Source organism: Myotis daubentonii, chromosome 11, assembly GCF_963259705.1.
Source record: "Myotis daubentonii chromosome 11, mMyoDau2.1, whole genome shotgun sequence".
Classification (NCBI taxonomy): Eukaryota; Metazoa; Chordata; class Mammalia; order Chiroptera; family Vespertilionidae; genus Myotis; species Myotis daubentonii.
In genome coordinates this window covers 3,555,578-3,575,595 of record NC_081850.1, presented here as the reverse complement: position 1 = coordinate 3,575,595, position 20,018 = coordinate 3,555,578, and the positions used below count along the sequence as shown (strand labels likewise).

The 20,018-nt window shown below is 45.5% G+C and overlaps 1 protein-coding gene across 5 annotated transcripts in view; it reads right to left on the bottom strand.

Moving 5' to 3' along the window:
• The window catches only part of SPTLC1 (serine palmitoyltransferase long chain base subunit 1), a 94,451-nt gene that overhangs the window by 29,812 nt on the left and 44,621 nt on the right, over positions 1 to 20,018 (bottom strand). For 2 of the 5 annotated variants that reach the window (XM_059656330.1, XM_059656329.1), the window contains exon 7: positions 3,315 to 3,444. The exons of 2 other annotated variants lie outside the window; for them this stretch is intronic. In XM_059656330.1, coding sequence (XP_059512313.1) covers positions 3,315 to 3,444 — 130 coding nt within the window. Of the gene's footprint in view, positions 1 to 3,314; positions 3,445 to 3,737; positions 3,870 to 20,018 lie in introns of those variants that run through there. One more of the 5 variants, XM_059656332.1, reaches the window with a different exon arrangement.

The window sequence follows — 20,018 nt, the reverse complement described above, 5'->3', positions numbered from 1 at the left end:
TAGTGTAGACTGGAGGCCCAGTGCATGACACTCATGCACTGGGGGTGGGGCCCTCAGCCTGGCCTGCGCCCTCTCGCAGTCAGGGACCCCTCGGGGGATGTCCGCATGCTGATCGCCCCTAACCCCTCTGCCTGCCTGCCTGGTGGACATCCTTAGCGCTGCCATGGAGCCGCTGCACTCGCCAGCCATGAGCCTGGCTCAGGGCTTCTGGCTGAGCAGCGCTCCTCCTGTGGGAGCACACTGACCACCAGGGAGCAGCTCCTGCGCTGAGCATCTGCCCCCTGGTGGTCAGTGCGCATCATAGTGACCGGTCGTTCCACCGTTCAGCTAATTTGCATATTAGCCTTCTATTATATAGGCTGTTATGAGCATTTCCACATTACTTAATATTATTTAAAACATGATTTTAGGGGAGAAATTCTACCTTGTAGGTTTACCATAAATTAACAATTCTCCTAATGTTCCATTTAGGCTGTTTCCCTTGTTTTGCTTTTTTACGTCAAATCGTAAATATCTTTCAATTTCTGACACCACTTCTGATTATCTTCTATAACAGCACCCCATATCCCAGTCCCAAGGGTACAGCTACTTAAGAATACTGGAATGTGACTGCATCTAGAGCAGCCGTGGGCAAACTATGGCCTGCGGGCCAGATCCAGCCCGTTTGAAATGAATAAAACTAAAAAAAAAAAAAAAACCCCCCCCAAAAAAAAGATCGTACCCTTTTATGTAATGATGTTTACTTTGAATTTGAATTTATATTAGTTCACACAAACACTCCATCCATGCTTTTGTTCCGGCCCTCTGGTCCAGTTTAAGAACCCATTGTGGCCCTCGAGTCAAAAAGTTTGCCCACCCCTGGTCTAGAGGCTGTGCCAATGAAACCCCCAAGAGGGCCCTCTGTCTCATCACACATGTCTGTGTTGAGGCTCATTATTACGATTAAAAAATGTTTCCTAATTGGGCAGGCCAAAACTGCTAGTCTACTTTCTCTGATATTCTTTCTCAGATTATTTTTCACATGCTTAGTTATTTGTATTTCTTCCATAAAATGCTTGACTTATTTATTTATTTTTAGAAGAATATATGACAAGAGAACCCTGTAGGAAAAGGAACAAGAAACATCTTGGGAAATTAACACCACCCCCCAAAAATTTGATCCATACCTGGACTACACTATAATATTTTAATTCAGTTTCAAAGGAAAGATAAGCATGTAAGTAGAAAATATTCAAAAATTTAACATCTATATAAAACTGAAAAAGAATCATCTTTAAAAATAAAAATGTAGAATAATTTAGAAAACCTACTCTTGGCAGGAAAACATAGTATAAATTAATTAGTAAAAACTATAACATGGAAATACATTTTCAAGATAATTTTATTTTTTATTATAAAAAAAGTTCACAAGTAATATAAATCTGGTAAAGCGTGCACGCGCGCACACACACACACACACACACACACACACACAGAAACTTGAATATCATGTTTTCCAGATTTGTACAAAATAAACTCTACAGCAGACTGGTCATTGGCCATATTCCCCAAGGCAATGTTCTTCAGTCTGGTAGCATGCTATTACTAAGTCAGAACAAGGGACATTTTTTTATGATTTTTAGAAAGTCATCAATGGAATAGTTTCAATGTTAAGATTTCCTAGCTGTGCCCAGCCGGTGTGGCTCAGTGGTTGAGGGTTGACCTATGAACCAGGAGGTCACGGTTCTAATCCCGGACAGGGCACATGCCACAGGCCCGGGTTGTGGGCTCAGTCCCCAGTAGGGGCCGTGCAGGGGGCAGCCCATCAATGGTTTTCTCTCATCACTGATTTTTCTCTCTCTCTCTCCCTCTCCCTTCCTCTCTGAAATCACTAAAAAGTATATTTAAAAAAAAAAATTTCCTACTTGTGCAGCTACAACACATGTATCACAGAGGAACATCAGAGTCTATGTACTCAGTAAGGACTGCTGTCTCCTAACAAAGACGACAGAATCCTAGAGGAATAACGCAAATATGTGAATAAACAAAAATGGGCGTTTTTATCAGTGACTCTAATGAATGGGCTGTCCTGGAACAGTCCTCTTGAAAGTGACGCTGAGACAGGCTGTGGGGACCAGGTTCCTAGCCCGTCTCCATGTAACAGTTCCCGTAGAGTCACAGGCCAGAGCCAGCTTCTTCATCCACGTCATCAGAAGAAAATAAACCATAATCCTAACAGTGATGCTCTGAACACATTTCCTCTGCCACACTCCCATGGCACACAGAGGAACAGGCCCGTTCCCTCAAGGGGAAGAAACGGTGTAAATGGGTGGCAAGAAGGCAGGAAACCCGGTTTGGGTCTGTTGTTTCTCACAGGTAGCAGCTGCTTAGAGGCACATGACAGTGGGGTGGGGAGAGAGTCTCACTTTGTTCATAAATTTATAAATTCAGATCTGATGTTATTGTTTCTTCCACTTAATTGACACATTATTGATTCTGATATGAATTAATCTATTTTGAATCCAATCGTTATATCTCATCAACACCCTAGTGCAGTGGTCGGCAAACTGCGGCTCATGAGCCACATGCGGCTCTTTGGCCCCTTGAGTGTGGCTCTTCCACAAAATACTGACTTCTGTGCATGGGCCACCAAGTTTCAAACGCACTGTATGTGCGCGCCCGCACGTGGTATTTTGTGGAAGAGCCACACTCAAGGGGACAAAGAGCGGCATGTGGCTCGCGAGCCGTGGTTTGCCAACCACAGTCCTACTGAATCTGGAGCTATTCCTGCAGAACTGAAAGTATACACCCCCACCCATAGGGCAGGCTGTTTTTCTCTCTCCTTTTTTTAAAATTTTAGTATTTTTATTGCTTTCAGAGAGGGAGGGAGGGGGAGAGGGAGAGAGAGAGAAAGAGAGAGGGAGAGGGGGAGCAGGAGAAGGAAATATCAATGATGAGACTCACTGATTGGCTGCCTCCTGACCGCCCCCTACTGGGGATCGAGCCCGCAACCCTGGCATGTGCCCTTGACCAAAATCGGACCTAGGACCCTTCAGTCCGAAGGCCAACACCCTATCCACCCAGCCAAACCGGTTCGGGCTCTCTCTCCTTTTTAGAAAGCTGCCTGATTACCTTCCCCAAATTTGCAATACATAATTTTGGCAGTAATGAAGCAATTACATCAGACTTGGCTCTACAGCACTTAAGAAGCAGGAACATCCTTAATATCCAAATGTGATCCACAGGCAAGTTTTCATGACAAATGATCATTTCCTATATAATTTAGCTGGTTAGAGTAGAAAAGAACTGCATAATTTTCTTCAAAAGAATCCTACCTTTTGGTCTTCGATCTCTTGTTCTTTTAGCAGTCGCTCCAGGTCAGCCATATCATTATGCTCAAATAACTTAATGTTACTACGTGATGCCTGTAATCCTTTCTGAATAGCAAAGCAGGCAGCTCTATCTCTGTAAGGAAGAGCACAACCAAACTGGGGTTTAAAGGGCTTGTCAATATTCTCAGCATTTGAGTAGGATGGCCGACATTTCCTTGTTAATGTGAACATGACAAATAAATAAAGCACACCGGAACACTTTTACATCACTGCTTGCGCTTCCCCTGCAAGCGCTTTCCACGAAACTACATCCTGGTTCTGTTCTAAGCAGCTCTCTTCTGTATTTCCACCTCGGCATCAGCAGGCTAAGGCCGTACTGTGCATGGGCTCTCGGTTTACTCTCAGCAACGCTCTCTGAGAAATGCACGAACACACACTGCACCACAGCGGCACCTCTGGTTGGGATGCCACGCTCAAGAGAAGCCATCCTGGAGAGCTGACTATCCGCAAAACCAGGTAGAACTCTGAATCTTGCAGATTAAACTTCCATGAGATCTTCTAAATTGGGTTCATTAGGAGGAAATATATTTTTAAAGTAAGTTGTATTAATTAAAAGTATATGCAAGATTTCTACGTCTGGGAAGATGAAGTAGACACATTTTCCCTATTTTTCTTACTAGGTGTTTCTTACTAGGGGTTTCTTACCAAACCCCTAACATTACATATAAAATAAGTCTAAGAAGACTGAAAGATGGCGAGAAAAGTCAGACCAGCTAGGGACCTGAGAAATGGCATGACATGAGTTTCCTGGATTTCCCAGACTGAGGGCTGATGAAGCTGGCCACCTGCAAATGCCATGGACATAGACAAAACAACTAACAGAAGCCTGTGTTCTGTAGCCAAAGGGAGAGGAAAGAGGGCTCCCAGCTGACAATAACGCTCCGTTGCAGCCACACCACAGGAATATCGGGCCAACCCTCTGCACCAGCAGAGGCTGAGGGGGAGAGCTTAGCCCAGCCATGGGCAAACTACGGCCAGCGGGCCGGATCCGGCCCATTTGAAATGAATAAAACTAAAAAGAAAAAAGACCGTACCCTTTTATGTAATGGTGTTTACTTTGAATTTATATTAGTTCACACAAACACTCCATCCATGCTTTTGTTCCGGCCCTCCGGCCCAGTTTAAGAACCCATTGTGGCCCTCGAGTCAAAAAGTTTGCCCACCCCTGGCTTAGCCTCTGACTCTGGTGAGGCTGTAGCAAGGCCCCTCAGCATCCCCAGGTGGTGCTGGAGAAGGGAGCTGAGACACTGATCTATGCCGATGGGTAACATGGGGCTACAACATGGTGTCAGTGAGACCATGGAGAGCATGCCAAGTTCCACTCACCCTGCAGTTAGGGCAACCTCTCTCTCCTGAATGTGGCCTGTATCAGAGGAGGCTCAGGAGAATGAGGAAGAGAAAGCACCCGCTCAGTGTCAACCAACTATTACCTGTCTTACCAAGAACCAGAGGTCTTTACGCAGAACGAAAGAAAACAGCCAACAAACGTCAGTCCTGAGGTGATAGGGAGTCAGGGCTTCTGATAACTTTAGAGCAATCATGGCAACAATATTTTCTCCAAAAAGAGAAAAGAGACCTATCTAACAATCCAGCAATTTAACTACTGGGTATTTATCCAGAGAAAATGTAAGCACTAATTCAAAAGACATATGCACCCTTATGTTCATTGCAGCATTATTTACAATAGGCAAGATATGAAAGCACCCCAAGTGTCTATTAGTAGACAAGTAGATAAAAAAGCTGTAGTACAAATACACAATGGAATATCACTCGGTATAAAAAGAATGGAATATTAAAGAATATTATGCTGAGTGAAAAAAGTCAGACAAAGATAAATACCACTTTGAGGAGACAGGAAGGTAGGTAGTCAGAATCGGGACCATGGGAAGAGGAAGTAAAACCAGGAACCCGCCCTAACCGGTCTGGCTCACTGGATAGAGCGTCGGCCTGGGGACTGAAAGGTCCCAGGTTCAATTCCGGTCAAGGGCATGTACCTCAGTTGCAGGCACATCCCCAGTAGGAGGTGTGCAGGGGGCAGCTGATCGATGTTTCTCTCTCATCGATATTTCTAACTCTCTATCCCTCTCCCTCTCTGTAAAAAATCAATAAAATATATTTTAAAAACAAAACAAAACAGGAACCCAACTAGGTGGAGTTACAAAGACACCAACTGGGCGGGGAAGGAAGGGCGCCTGAGAGAGGCATGAACTTGAAAATGTATAGATATTGCTAAGACAGGAGGCATGCAAATAACCAATCATAAGGCAGTGAGGCATATAAACCAATCCCAAGGATATTGCTAAGCAGAATTCTTTTAAAAGTCCAATCAGGAGCTAGCAAGGCTGTATCCACACCCTCAATTAAAAAGCGTGCATTCCCTCTTGCCGCTCTCAGGGCGCAATGGGTTCCTGATGTTCCTGTGGTGGGAGCACACCCCTGCGCCCACGTGGCTGATGGCCACTGGGACTCTACACATGGACTGATAGACTTTACACCCGACTGTCACATGGAAAGGAAGCCTGGACGCTGGCTGCTCCTGGAACCCCAGCGGCACCTGTTCCAGGACTGGCTTCTCCCAATGAACTTCGGTTCCGCTAACCGTCTTTGTCTGTGACTTCATTCTCCGATTTCTCGAGACAATGAACTCGGACTCAAACACTCCACATTTCGGTTTCAATATAATTGCACTTATATGTGGAACTAAAAACACACACACACAAATAAACCCAAACAAATCAAAGCAGAAGCACACTCATTCATAGAGGAAATAAACTGGTAATTACCAGAGGGCGTACCCATTCAGAGAGCTAGGGAAAATTGGTGAAGGAGATTAAGAAGTACAAATTTCCCATCATAAAAATTTAAATAAGTCAACGGGGATGTGATGTACAACATAGGGAATCCTATATAACAAGAGAGGAATATGCTAATTAGCCATTATGCCCTGAGGCATAACGACCAAGCGCAGCACGACCAGATCACGGATCAGCAGGAGGGTGGCCCAGCGAGGTACAAGTGGGCTGCGGAGAGCTACAGGAGGGGGCAGGGCAGCAAGCTATGGGGGGGGGGGGGGGGCGCTACAGGAGGGCAGGGCAGCGACCTACTGCCTACAAGTGGGCAGCAGAGAGCTACAGAATGGGGCAGGGCAGCAAGCAAGTGGGAGGTGGAGCGCTACAGGAGAGGGCAGGGCAACAAGCTATGATGAGGGGGCAGGGGGAGCTACAAGAGGGCGGGGCAGCAGGCAGAGAACTACAGGAGGGCGGGGCAGTGGACGGAGAGCTACAGGAGGGCACATGGATTCCTGCGCAGAGCTACTAGTATAGCAATAATACTGTAATAACTTTGTATGGTGACAGATGGTAATTAGACTTACTAGGGGATCATTTCATATGTACATATACAAATATCAAATCACTATACAGTGGAACCTCGTTTCTTGAACTTAATTTGTTCTGAAAGGCTGTTCGAGAAGCAATTTGTTTGAAAACAGAATCATTTTGCCCATTAGAAATAATGTAAATTGAATGAATCCATTTAAGACCTTCAACTGATTCCTTGTTTTAACTTTTCTTAAATACAGCACGTCTAATGTACTGTTTGATCTGGAAAAAAAAACATTTCTTAGATTTATAAAACCACCCCTACTAACCTTAAACAAATTTTTACTATATCCCTGCCTGGGAATGCTATCACTGGCTAACTGCTTCCCTTTATCTGCTCAGCAGCAGTCTTTCTACCTATTCAATGCCCGTGACTGTTTTGTGAGCACTTTCACACCCTTAGTAACGTTAGCACTCTTGGTTTCTTTATGTTTTAAAATTGTACTAATCATAGATTTCCAGCAACAAAAGCATTCTTGCCTCTGTTCCCTGAGAGATAATTTCTGTCATGCTGAGGTATCAGCATAAAAGAATTGTCAGGGTGAAAACTGAAGTTTTAATCAACAACCCAGATATTTTTTTTCTGTGAACAACTTGGTCCAGAACCTAACTGTTCGAGATGGGAGACATTTGAGAAACAAGGTTTGACTGTAGTGTGCATCTGAAACTAATAAGATATTGTATGTCAATTATATGCCAATAAAAAAACGTTTTCAATGAAACCAAGAGCCAGTTCTTTAAAAAGATAAACAAGATTGAGAGACCTTCAACCAGACTCATCAAGAAAAAAAGAGTTGAAAGATAAAATCAGAAATGAAAGAGGAGAAGCAACAACTGACACCAAAGATACAAAAGATTTAAAGAAAATATTACGAACAACTGTTTGCCAACAAATTGGACAATCTGGAAGAAATGGTTAAATTCCTAGAAACATACAATCTCCCAAAACTGAATCATGAAGAAAAAGAAAATCTGGACAGATTACAATTAATGAAATTAAAGCAGCAATCAAAAAACTTCCAACAAACGAAATTCCTGGACCAGATGGTTTCACAGGTGAATTTTACCAAGAATTCAAGAAAAACTTATACCTACTGTTCTCAAGCTATTCCAAAAAAATGCAAAAGGAGAGAAGACTGCCAAGCTCATTTTATGAGGCCAGAGTATCCTAACTCCAAAACCAGATAAAGATACTACATAGAAAGAAAATTATAGGCTGCTAAAATCCTCAACAAAATATTAGCAAACCAAATCCAGCAATATATTAAAAAGATCACACACCATGATCAAGTGGGATCTATTCCTGGGATGCAAGGTTTGTACAATATCCACAAATCAATTAATGTGATACACTATATAAACAAAATGCAGAATAAAAGTCATATAATCATATCAATAGATGCAGAAAAAGCATTTAACAAAATCCAGCACATATCCTATCTAATAAAAGAGAAAATTGGTAATTGGCGTACGACGATACCCTTTTCATTGGCTAATCAGGGCTATATGCAAATTAACTGCCAACAAGATGGCGGTTAATTTGCATATGTAGGCACAATGCAGGGAGGCGAAAGGGAAAGCAGGAAGAAGCCCCCTGCCACTGACAGTGATCGGAAACCCAGGGGGGAGCTAAGAGCTGGGGGGCAGGGCAAAGGCGGCCCTGGGGCCACCTTTGCCCTGCCCCCCAGCCATGATCGGAGAATCAGGTGCCTTTGCCGCCCTGGCCAGTGATAGCAGGAAGTAGGGGTAGAGCCAGCGATGGGAGCTGGACACGGTCGAAGCTGGCAGTCCCGGGAGCTAGGGGTCCCTTGCCTGGGCCTAAAGCGGAGCCCACGATCGCGGGGCCACTGCAGCTGCGGGTCCCCGCTGCCCGGGCCGGACGCCTAGGCCAGAGGCGTTAGGCCTGGGCAGGGGCGGAGCCTGCAACCGCGGGGAGCTGGGGGTCCCCTGCCCAGGCCTGACACCTCTGCCGGAGGCCTCAGGCCTGGTCAAGGGGCCGATCCGGTGATTGGTGATCGGAGGGTGATGAGGGTCAACTCCTCTGGCCGAGGCATCAGGCCTGGGCGGGGGGTGGAGCAAGCGATCAGAGGGAGATGGGGGTCCCCTGTCCAAGCCTGACACCTCTGGCGGAGGCGTCAGGCCTGGGCAAGGGGCCGATCAGGCGATCGGAGGGTGATGGGGGTCTACGCCTCTGGCCGAGGCATCAGGCCTGGGCTGGGGGCAGAACCAGTGATGGGGGGAAATGGGGGTCCCCTGCCCAGGCCTGACACCTCTGTCAGAGGCGTCAGGCCTGGGCAAGGGGCCGATCCTGCGATTGGAGGGTGATGGGGGTCAATGCCTGAGGGCTCCCAGTATGTGAGAGGGGGCAGGTTGGGCTGAGGGACACACACACACACACACACACACACACACACACACACACACACCCAGTGCACGAATTTCGTGCACCAGGCCCCTAGTCCTATAAAATAAAAGCCTAGGTGGTGTCACGTGATGCCACAAGATGGCCACCACAAGATGGTTGGCAGGGGAGGGCAGTTGTGGGCAATCAGGCTGGCAGGGGAGGGCAGTTGGGGGAGAAATCAGGCCAGCAGGGGTGGGCAGTTGGGGGGGGGGGCAATCGAGCCAGCAGGGGAGCAGTTAGATGTCAATCAGGCCGGCAGGGGAGCGGTTAGGGGGCGATCAGGCAGGAAGGCAGGCAGCGGTTAGGAGCCAGCAGTCCTGGATTGTGAGACATAGACAGTAAAACCTTGGACATTTTCAGGTAACACTTTCTCTACTATATCTCCTCTGGCAAGGGAAACAAAAGAAAAAAATAAACAAATGGGACTACATCAAACTAAAAATTTTTTGCACAGCAAAGGAAACCATCAACAAAATGAAAAGACCACCAATAAAATAAAAAGACAACCCACAGAATAGGAGAAGATATTCATCAATGATATATCTGATAAGAGATTAATACCCACAATTTATATACAACTCAACATAAAAAAAAAACTAATTAAAAAATGGGCAAAGGCATTGAATGGGAGAACATATTCACCAATGATACATCTAATAAAGGGTGAATAACCAAAATGTATAAAAAACTTATACAACTCAACACCAAGAAAACAAACAATCCAATTGAAAAATGGGCTTAAGGACCTGAATAGATACTTCTCCAAAGAGGGCATGTAGATGGCCAACAGACATATAAAAAGATGCTCAATGTCACCAATCATCAGAGAGATGCAAATTAAACCCAAAATGAGAAATCACTTCATGCCTGTCAGAATGGCTATCATCAACAAACCAACAAACAACATGAGGATGTGAAGAAAAGAAGGGTACACTCATGTACTGTTGGTGGAATGCAGTTTGGTGCAGCCACTGGAGTTACCTCAAAAAATTAAAAATGAAACTGTTTTCTGACCCAGTGATTCCACTTCTGGGATATAGCCGAAGAAACCTGAAACACTAATTCAAAAGAATATACGCCCCCGCTATGTGCATTGCAGCATTATAAACAACTTGAGGCCTGGTGCACAAAATTCGTGCATGGGATGGGGGTCCCTAAGCCGGCCTGCACCTCTCGCAATCCAGGACCCCTCAGGGGATGCCCAACTGCCAGTTTAGGCTTGATCCCACAGAGGGATCGGGCCCAAACTGGCAGTCGGACATCCCTCTTGCAATTCGGGACCACTGGCTCCTAACCCCTGGCCTGCTTGCCTGCCTGATCACCCCTAACCGCCTCTGCCTGCCTGCCTGATCGTCCCTAACCACTCGCCTGCCTTTCTGATTGCCCCTAATTGCCTCTGCCTCGGCCCCCACCACCACGGCTTCATCCAGAAGGACATCCAGAATGATGTCCAGAAGGTCATTCAGCTGTCCGGTCTAATTAGCATATTACGCTTTTATTATTATAGACTAGAAGCCCATTGCATGAAGATTCACACAATAGGCCTTCCTTCCCCTGGCTGCAAGCACCCGGAACCAGGCCTTTTGGTCCAAACGCAGCGAGGCTTGGCTTCTCCACTCTGGCCACAGCAGAGAAGCCAAGCGTCTTCAGTCTTCAGTCTTTGCTCAGGCTGGAGCCTTCAGTCTTCCCTCCGTGCCTATGTATGCAAATTAACCTGCCATCTTTGTTGGGCTAATTTGCATATTCATCCTGATTGGCTGGTGGGTGTGGCGGAGTGACTACTAATTTACATATTTCTCTTTTGTTAGTATAATGGATAAAGCAAAAACTACACTGTCTGATGTGGTTCCCAATGTATGTACAGGACAGCTATCCTATATTTTTAAAAAGCCTAATATGAATATTGTCCCCTTGGGCAGTCGTTCATCCATGAGTTTGACCACTTGCTATGATGTGCACTGACCACCAGGGCGCGGCAACCAACCTCCCATGGTGCTCGGGCGGAGGCTGCTACCTCTCGCCAACTACCTGGGGGCGGGAGTGACAGGGACAGAGGTGCGGTGAGAATGCGGGGTGTCCGCCGGGCTCACTCTCACTCCATCTGCTACCCTACCCAGGGAGACCAGGCGCCCATGAGGAGCCCACCCTGCACCCACGTGGCCTCTTCTGGTAAGCCACAGCAGCTGGGACTGCAGGGGCCAGTTGGGCTCACCAGGGTTCATGCAGAAGCTGGTCTGCGAGGCTGACTGGGAGAGTGCACTGCCTGCCTGGCTTCCGTGTGGCACCACTGGGCAGCCCAGAGGCCCATGCTGCACCACAGCCCGCAGCATCTAGCCATGCTCACTGCATCTCCCCATGGGGACTCGGGTGCTGTGACTCAGGTGAAGGGGGGCACTTGGGGGACTTAGGTATTTCCCAGAACCCGGAGGTCAGGTGGGACCTACCCTTCCACACCAGACACTCGCGCTTCAATTGCCAGCCAGGCTTTTGAATTTCATGCATCAGGCCTCTAGTGTATATATATACTAGAGGCCCATGTCAGGAAGATTCCTGCAAGAATAGGGCTTCCTGAGGCCGGAGAGAAGCAGAGAAGGGAGTGAAGCCCGCCTCGCTCCCTCCCTTTCTCCGCCGCCTTGCTCCCTCCCGTCTCCGCCATTTCGCTCCCTCCCTTCTCCGCCACTTCACTCCCTCCCGTCTCCGGTGCCTGAGCTCCCTGCCCATCTCAGCTGCCTCGGCTCTGTTCCCTTCTCCGCCATTTCGCTCCCTTCTGCAGTGCTGGGCTTCCTTCTGCTGTCCTCAGTCTTCACTCCGCGCCTGTGTATGCAAATTAACTGCCATTTTTGTTGGGTTAATTTGCATATCACTCTGGTTGGCTGGTGGGCATAGCAGAGGGATAGTCAATTTGCATGTTTCTCTTTCATTAGTGTAGATATAAAAGCCTAAGCAACTGTCCAACCGTTTGACCGGTAGCTATGCAATGATCACCAGGGGGCAGATGCTCAATGCAGGAGCTGCTGAGCTGTGGTGATTTGGCAGCTGCGGTTCTCGGGTGAAGCCCCTGGAACCAGAGAGGAGGGAGCCCAATTATGGGGTGCGTCACCTGAGAACTGCCCTCTTGCAATCCGGGACCCTCGGGGGATGTCACCAGTTTTGGCCCAATCCCTGTAGGCCAGGCCGAGGGATTTAAATCCATGCACCAGGCCTCTAGTATTTAAATAATTACATTAAAAATGAGGATAGTAGAGGGATGTATATAAGGTAAAGGTTTTATACTTAAACTGGTAAGAAAATGAGCAGTAGAATGTGATAACTTATGTGTACATATAATGTCATACTTAAACAATGACTTAAAAAACTATGCAAAGAGAAACAGTAAAAAACCATATTGGTGAATAGAAATGGAATCCCCAAACATGGTCAAATAACCAACAAAGAGGAAAGGGAAAGTAGAAAAACAAAAACTCAGAGAGCAAGTAGCAAACAAAATGGCAGATATAAGGCCTCATATATCACTAAATGAAAATAGCCAAAACATACAATTTAAAGTTAGAGAGTGACAGAATAGATTAAAACATGACTCAACCATATGCTGCCTATAAGAAATTCACTTCAAATGTAATAATAAAAGTAGTTTATTATTAAATAATAAAAATACACACACACACACATATTATTCAATAACATTGGTAATGAGTGCACATATACTACATACAATAAATATACCACGCAAACATTCGCCAAGGGAAAGCAGAACTGCCTATGTTAATATCTGATAAAGTACACGTTGGGACAAAGAAAATTACCAGAGACAAAGATGCACATTATGTAATGGTAACAAGGGTCTTATCCTAGAGCCATGGCTGGCAAACCGTGACTCACGAGCCACATGCGGCTCTTTGGCCCCTTGAGTGTGGCTCTTCCACAAAATACCACATGCAGGCATGCACATACGGTGCAATTGAAACTTTGCAGCCCATGCGCAGAAGTAAGTATTTTGTGGAAGAGCCGGTATTTTGTGGAAGAACCACACTCAAGGGGCCAAAGAGCCATATGTGGCTTGCAAGCCGCGGTTTGCTGAGCCACAGTTTGCCGACCACTGTCCTAGAGACTTGGAATAAATATGCACCAAATAACAGAACTGCAAAAGAAAAGAAACAAAAACGGATAAAAGTGAAATGAGAAATTGACAAATCACAACTACACCAGCTGATAGAACTACTAGACAGAAAATCAGCAAGGATATAAAAGAACTCAACGACACTATCAACTAACTGTCATTTACAGAACACTCCAGTGAACAGCAGAATATTCTTTTTAAAGTGACACAGAACATTGTTTAAGAGAGACCACATCATGAGCCATAAAACAAACTACAACAAATTTAAATATTCTAACACTTGGAAACTAAACAATACACTTCTATATAATCCAGGGGTCAAAGAGAAGGTTTACAGGGAAATAAAACACAATTAAATAAAAATGAAAACAAACACATCAAAATTTATTAGACACAACTAAAGGAATGCTGAGAGGGAAACTCATAGCACTAATGCATTACAAATAAACTGATAATGAGAAGGCAGGAAATAATATTAAAAGTAAAAAAAACTGAAAACAAAAATAGAATAGAAAAAAATGTCAATAAACCAAACAGAAGATCAATAAAATAGACAAACCTTTAGGAAGACTGACAAAAAAGAGAGTAGACACAAATTACCAGTCATAAATGAAACGGGGTGTCACTACAGGTTCTGCAGACAGTACAAGGATAATAAGGGAATATTACAAAGCACGTCATATATATAAATCTGACAACTTAAAAGAAATGGACTAACTCCTTGAAAAACATAAACTCACCCAATATGACACAGATAATTTGAATAGCCTTATAAGTACTAAGAAAATTGAATTTGTAATTAAAATACTTCCAAAAATAAATCTCCAGGTCCAGGTGGTTTTACTGGAGAAATCTACCAAACATTTAAAGAATTAACAATTTTATACAATTTCTCCAGAAAATAGAAGAGATCACTTTCCAATTGATTTGATGAAGTAGTATTCTGATGCCAAGACCACACATAGTCCCCAAAAAAGAAAACATCATTAGGGATCAGGGAAATGTAAATTAAAACCACAATAAGATATCTCTATACACCTATCAGAATGGCTAAAATAAAATGATAGTGATAATACCAAATGCTCAGAAACTAGATCACTTATACAGTCAATGGCAATATAAAATGAAACAGCCACTCTGAAAAAGAGTTCGGCAATTTCTTAAAATCTAAATATTCAATTCTGTATGACCCAGCACTGGACTCCTTGGTATTTATCCCAAAGCAATGAAAACTTACATTCGCCAAACAATGTGTAAGTGAATGTTTAGAGTAGCAACTCAGATGTCCTTAACAGATGAGAGGCTCAACAAACTGTGGTGCACCCATACCATGGAATATGACTCAGCAATCCAAAAAACAAACTCTTGCTCCACACAAGAACTTGAATAAATCTCCAGAGAATTAATGCTTGAAAACCAATCCCCAAATGTTGCCTAATGTAAGACTGCACTTGCACAACAATATTAAAATGACAGAATTATGGGAATGGAGAACAGATTAGTGGATGCCAGGGATTAAGAAGTGGGGAGGCGTCTAGGAGTAAACACAGTATTTGCCTCCTCCCACAACCACATAAAAATTACAACTTAACCACAGAACCACCATCATTCAGAACTGCCTGAAATCTGGCTGAATGGAAGTCCTACAACTAGGGATTTAAAGGAGCAGCCACATCAAGACTAGTAGGAGAGGCAGAGTCACTGCAGAATGAGCTGGTCCCACATCCATGTGTGGCCGATAAAATTGGGAGGGATATCTTGGCTGCAGAGGTCCCCCTGAAGAGCGTGGGCTCCCTGCCCGATACCAGACCCAGTCTCCCAGGGTTCCAGTGCCAGGAAGAAAGTCCCCATAACTTCTGGCTTTGAAAACCAGTGGTAGTTGTGACTGAGTAAGATGGAGAGCTGCTGGAGTCCCAGACAGTTACTCTTAAAGGGCCCACACACGAATTTACTAGAACTCACTCCCTCTGAGCTCCAGTGCTGGGGCAGCAGCTTCAAAAGAGCACATGGGGAGGAACTGAATTGGCCGGCATCAGAGAGAGCTGGAGGGTCAGCTTTCTCCCATACAGAAGTGCTGACAGAGGCTACTGTTCCTTTCCTGAGACCCTCCCCTGGTGATTCCCTGAGGTCCTGTTCCACCCAAATTTCGGGCCCACCTAAGCTGGTTCCAGTGGCTTTTCCAGAGAATGGCTCAGGCTTTAGATTTTTCCTAAAATCTCTCAAACAAGCAGCATATAGTCTCAGCATGCCCCATACCTCAGGCCCAAGGTTTGACACCAGCAGTAGCCAGCCTTGGGTCAGAGCTTGGTTTCTCCTGGAAACCTCTAAGCTCAGCACAAATAGCAGCCACCTGCAGATCACTTTGTAGCTTGTGCTGAGTGGCCCAGGCACAACACTGGCAGTGGCTGACCTTGGCCTGTACCTTCTGGCAGGCCCCAGAGTCAGTACACTCAGTGGACACCTTCAGATCATGTCAGAGCACCACCACCCAACCATCTTCACAAGCAACACACTAAAGGAGCAGGCTCAGTGGGCATCAAAGCCCTACTAAGTAAGTCCTGCTCTGTGCAGCGGTGGGTCCCTGCACAGCTGATCCTCCATGGTGGTCGGAGGTCGGTGGTCAGTGGCTACAGCCAGTCCTTGCAGATGATTGGGCTGAGGTTAAATCCCTGCCATCTATGTGCCAACAGCAATCAAGGCTCAACTACAAGAGGGAGGTGTACACAGCTCACACTGGGGGAGAAAAGGTGGCACACCTTGAGTGCCAGCTTGTGAACAGAGAGGCTGTGCAACTGACCCTACAGAACACCTACTACATTAAGTCACTCTACCAAGCCTGGGAGATGTAGCAGCTTTACCTAATACATAGAAACAAACACAGAGAGGCTGCCAAAATGAGGACACAAAGAAACATGTCCCAAATAAAACAACAAACTCCAGGAAAAAACCTAGACAAAATCGAGACAAGTAATCTACTAGAGGCAGAGTTCAAAACACTGGTTATAAGGATGCTTAATGAACTTAGTGAGAACCTCAACAGCATAAAAAAGGAACAGTCAGGACCAGCCAGTGTGATTCAGTGACTAAGCATCGACCTATGAACCAGGAGGTCACAGTTTGATTCCCAGTCAGGGCACATGCCCGGGTTGCAGGCTCAATCCCTAGGGGGGGTTGTGCAGGAGGCAGCCAATCAATGATTCTCTCTCATCATTGATTGTCTATCTCTTTTCCTCTCTGAAATCAATAAAAAATATTTTTTAAAAAAGGACCAGTCAGAAATAAAGGAGACACTAACTGAAATGACGAGTAATTTACAGGAGTCAACTGTACAGTAGATAAAGCTGACAATCAAATCAGCGATTTGGAATATAAGAAAGCAAAAAACATGCAAGTAGAACAGCAAGAAGAACCCCAAAAAAGTGAGGCTAGTGTAAGGAGCCTCTGGGATAACTTCAAGCGCATATCAACATCCACATGATGGGGATACTGGAAGGAGAAGAGAACGAGCAAGAAACTAGAAACCTATTTGAATATATAATGAAAGAAAACTTCCCTACCTTGGTGAATGAAGGAGACATACAACTCCAGGAAGCCCAGAGTCCCAAATAAGATGAATCCAAAGAGGCCCAAGTTATTGGCAAGAAATATTCAAAGTGATGAAAAGCCAGGACCTACAACCAAGATTACTCTACCCAGCCAGGCTAGCATTCAGAATTGAACAGCAACTAAAGAGCTTCCCAGGCAAGAAAAAAGCAAAAAGAGTTCACCACCACCAAACCAGTAATATGAAATGCTAAAGAAGAAAAAAAAGATAAAAATATGAACAATAAAGTTGTAATAAATACTTATCTATCAACAATTGAACTGCCCTAGCAGATTTGGTTCAGTGGATACAGTGTCGGCCTGCGGACTGAAGGGTCCCAGGTTCTATTCTGGTCAAGGCCATACGCCTGGATTGCAGGCTCAATTCCCATTAGGGGGATGCAAGAGGCAGCTGATCAATGATTTTCTGTCATCATTGATGTTTCTATCTCTCTCTCTCCCTCTCCCTTCCTCTCTGAAATCAATAAAAATATATAAAAAAACAAAAATAACCCACAATTGAATCTAAAAAAATAAACAAGCAAAACAGAAATAGACTAATACAACTGTAATTTAAAAATTAAAAAACAGCTAAAAAAAGAATGTAAAGTAACTCATTAAAAACTTCTTATGTTTATTACATGGTAACGATACTATTTTGATAGACTGACTTAAATCAAATATAAAATAGACTTCATCTTAAAACTTAAAAATAGTGGGTAGGTTGGGAGGGACATGGAAGTGGCAACATGAAAGATCCTTCTGGTGATGGACATGTTCTGTGTCTTGACTTTATCACTGTCAATATCCCAGTGTGAAACACTTTTATAGTTTGCAAGAGGTGACCACTGGGAAAGACTAGGTAAAAGGCACAAAGAATCTCTTAGAAGTGTATGTAAACCCACAGTTATCTTAATATAAAATATTACATTAAAAAAGACATATGAAGTAATATGAACATACACTTAGTAGAGTGACCAGGAAAGGCTTAAATACATAAACAACCACTGTGCTGAGACCTCCTACTGACAAGGCTTTATTACTGTTTACTAAAAAAGGAAGAAAATGAAACTTCAGACATACTGTCTATGCATAATGAATTTATCCTATCTAATAATAGACAAACATGGTAATTAACCATACCTCAGACATGCTTCCTATTGGCTAATAAGGGCAATATGCAAATTAACTGCCAACCAAGATGGCGGCCGGCAGCCAGGGAGCTGAAGCAAACATGAGGCTTGCTTGCTCAAGTGATGGAGGAAGCCAAGGTTCCCTGCCTGCCGCTGCACTGTAAGAAACAATGTTGCAATATAGAAGCTAAACAAACCCCAGAAACCTGCTTTCAGCCATCAGAGCTGGAGCGAGCAGGACCGCAACAGTGTTACAATTATAGAACCCAAACAAACGCAGATACCCACTTTCAGCAGCTGAGGTCTCAGAGCTGGAGCCGAGCCTCAGAGCTAAAGCCGGCTCTCAGCTCTAGTGACAGCCATAGAAGGTAAATAAATACTTTCAGTCGCCCGCCAGCCTGAAAACAGCCCTCAGCCCCTCACCCAGACTGGCCAAGCACCCCAGTGGGGACCCCCACCCTGAAGGGGGTGTGACCAGCTGCAAACAGCCATCATCCCCTTATCCCCCTCATCCAGGCTGGCCAGGCAGCCAAGCGGGACCCCACCCTGATCTGGGACACCCTTCAAGGCAAACCAGCCGGCCCCCACCAGTGCACCAGGCCTCTATCCTATATAGTAAAAGGGTAATATGCAAACTGACCCTAACAGCAGAAGGACTGGGAATGACTGGTCACTATGACACACACTGACCACCAGGAGGCAGACGCTCAATGCAGGAGCTGCCCTCTGGTGGTCAGGGCGCTCTCACATGGGAGGAGCTCTGTTCAGCCACAAGCCAGGCTGATGGCTGCCAGTACAACGGTGGTGGTGGGAGCCTCTCCTGCCTCCTCAGCAGCGCTAAGGATGTCCAACTGCAGTTTAGGTCTGCTCCCCGCTGGCAAGTGGACATCCCCCGAGGGCTGCCAGGCTGCCAGAGGGATGTCTGATTGCCATCTTAGGCCCAATCCCCCCCGGGGAGCAGGCCTAAGCCAGCAGGTGGTCATCCCCTGAGGGGTCCCAGACTGTGAGAGGGCATAGGCCGGGCTGAGGGGCCCCCCTCCCCCCCCAAGTACACAAATTTTTGTGCACCAGGCCTCTAGTGAAAAATAATTTACTAAACACAGGGAGGCTGCCAAAATGAGGACATAAAGAAACATATTTTTACCTATAATGTTCCTATTGATTTCTGGCAAAATATTTAAAATTATAAGAGTAAATTGGACAGCTTAGAGGAGAACCAAGATGGCGGCATAGGTTAACGCCGGAGTTTGCTGCTTTGAACAACTACTTCAAAAGTGAAACCAAAAAACGGAAGGGACATCACCCAGAACCACAGGGGCGCTGGCTGAGTGGAAGTCCTACAACTAGGAGGAAAGAGAAACGCATACGGACACTCAGAGGAGGCGCAGTGCTGAAGTCAAATTCTGAGGTGCGGAGTGCGCGGAGCGGGCTGGCGGCGGAGGGCGCGGTTGTTGTTTTCAATCGGGAGGGAGTCGCAGACTCTGAGCACCAGATCCAGGCGAGTCTTTAGGGACCCAAACTCAGGCGGGAGAAGCGGGACTGTCTGGCTTCGGTCAGAGCGAGTGCAGCTTTCTCTCCCAGCTTTGCAGCGGGTGCTGGGACTCAGAGAGGCAGAGCCCCTTGGGACAGGACTGAGAGCCGCCATAACTGCTCTCTCCGGCCCACGCTGTTGATCCTGTTCGACCCGCCCTGCCCAAGCCCTGCACAGAGGCATTTGCCGGATAGCCTCAGGCAAAGGCTAGATTAGCACCTCCCTAGAGGACAGAAGTTCTCTCACCGCTAACACAGCTGAATCTCATAGCCACTTGGCCTGGAGGTCAAACCCTCCCTGGAATTAGCTACAGCAATCAAGATTTATCTATAAGACTGCGAACAAAGACCACTAGGGGGTGCACCAAGGAAGCATAACAAAATGCGGAGACAAAGAAACAGGACAAAATTGTCAATGGAAGAAATAGAGTTCAGAACCACACTTTTAAGGTCTCTCAAGAACTGTTTAGAAGCTGCCGATAAACTTAATGAGATCTACAC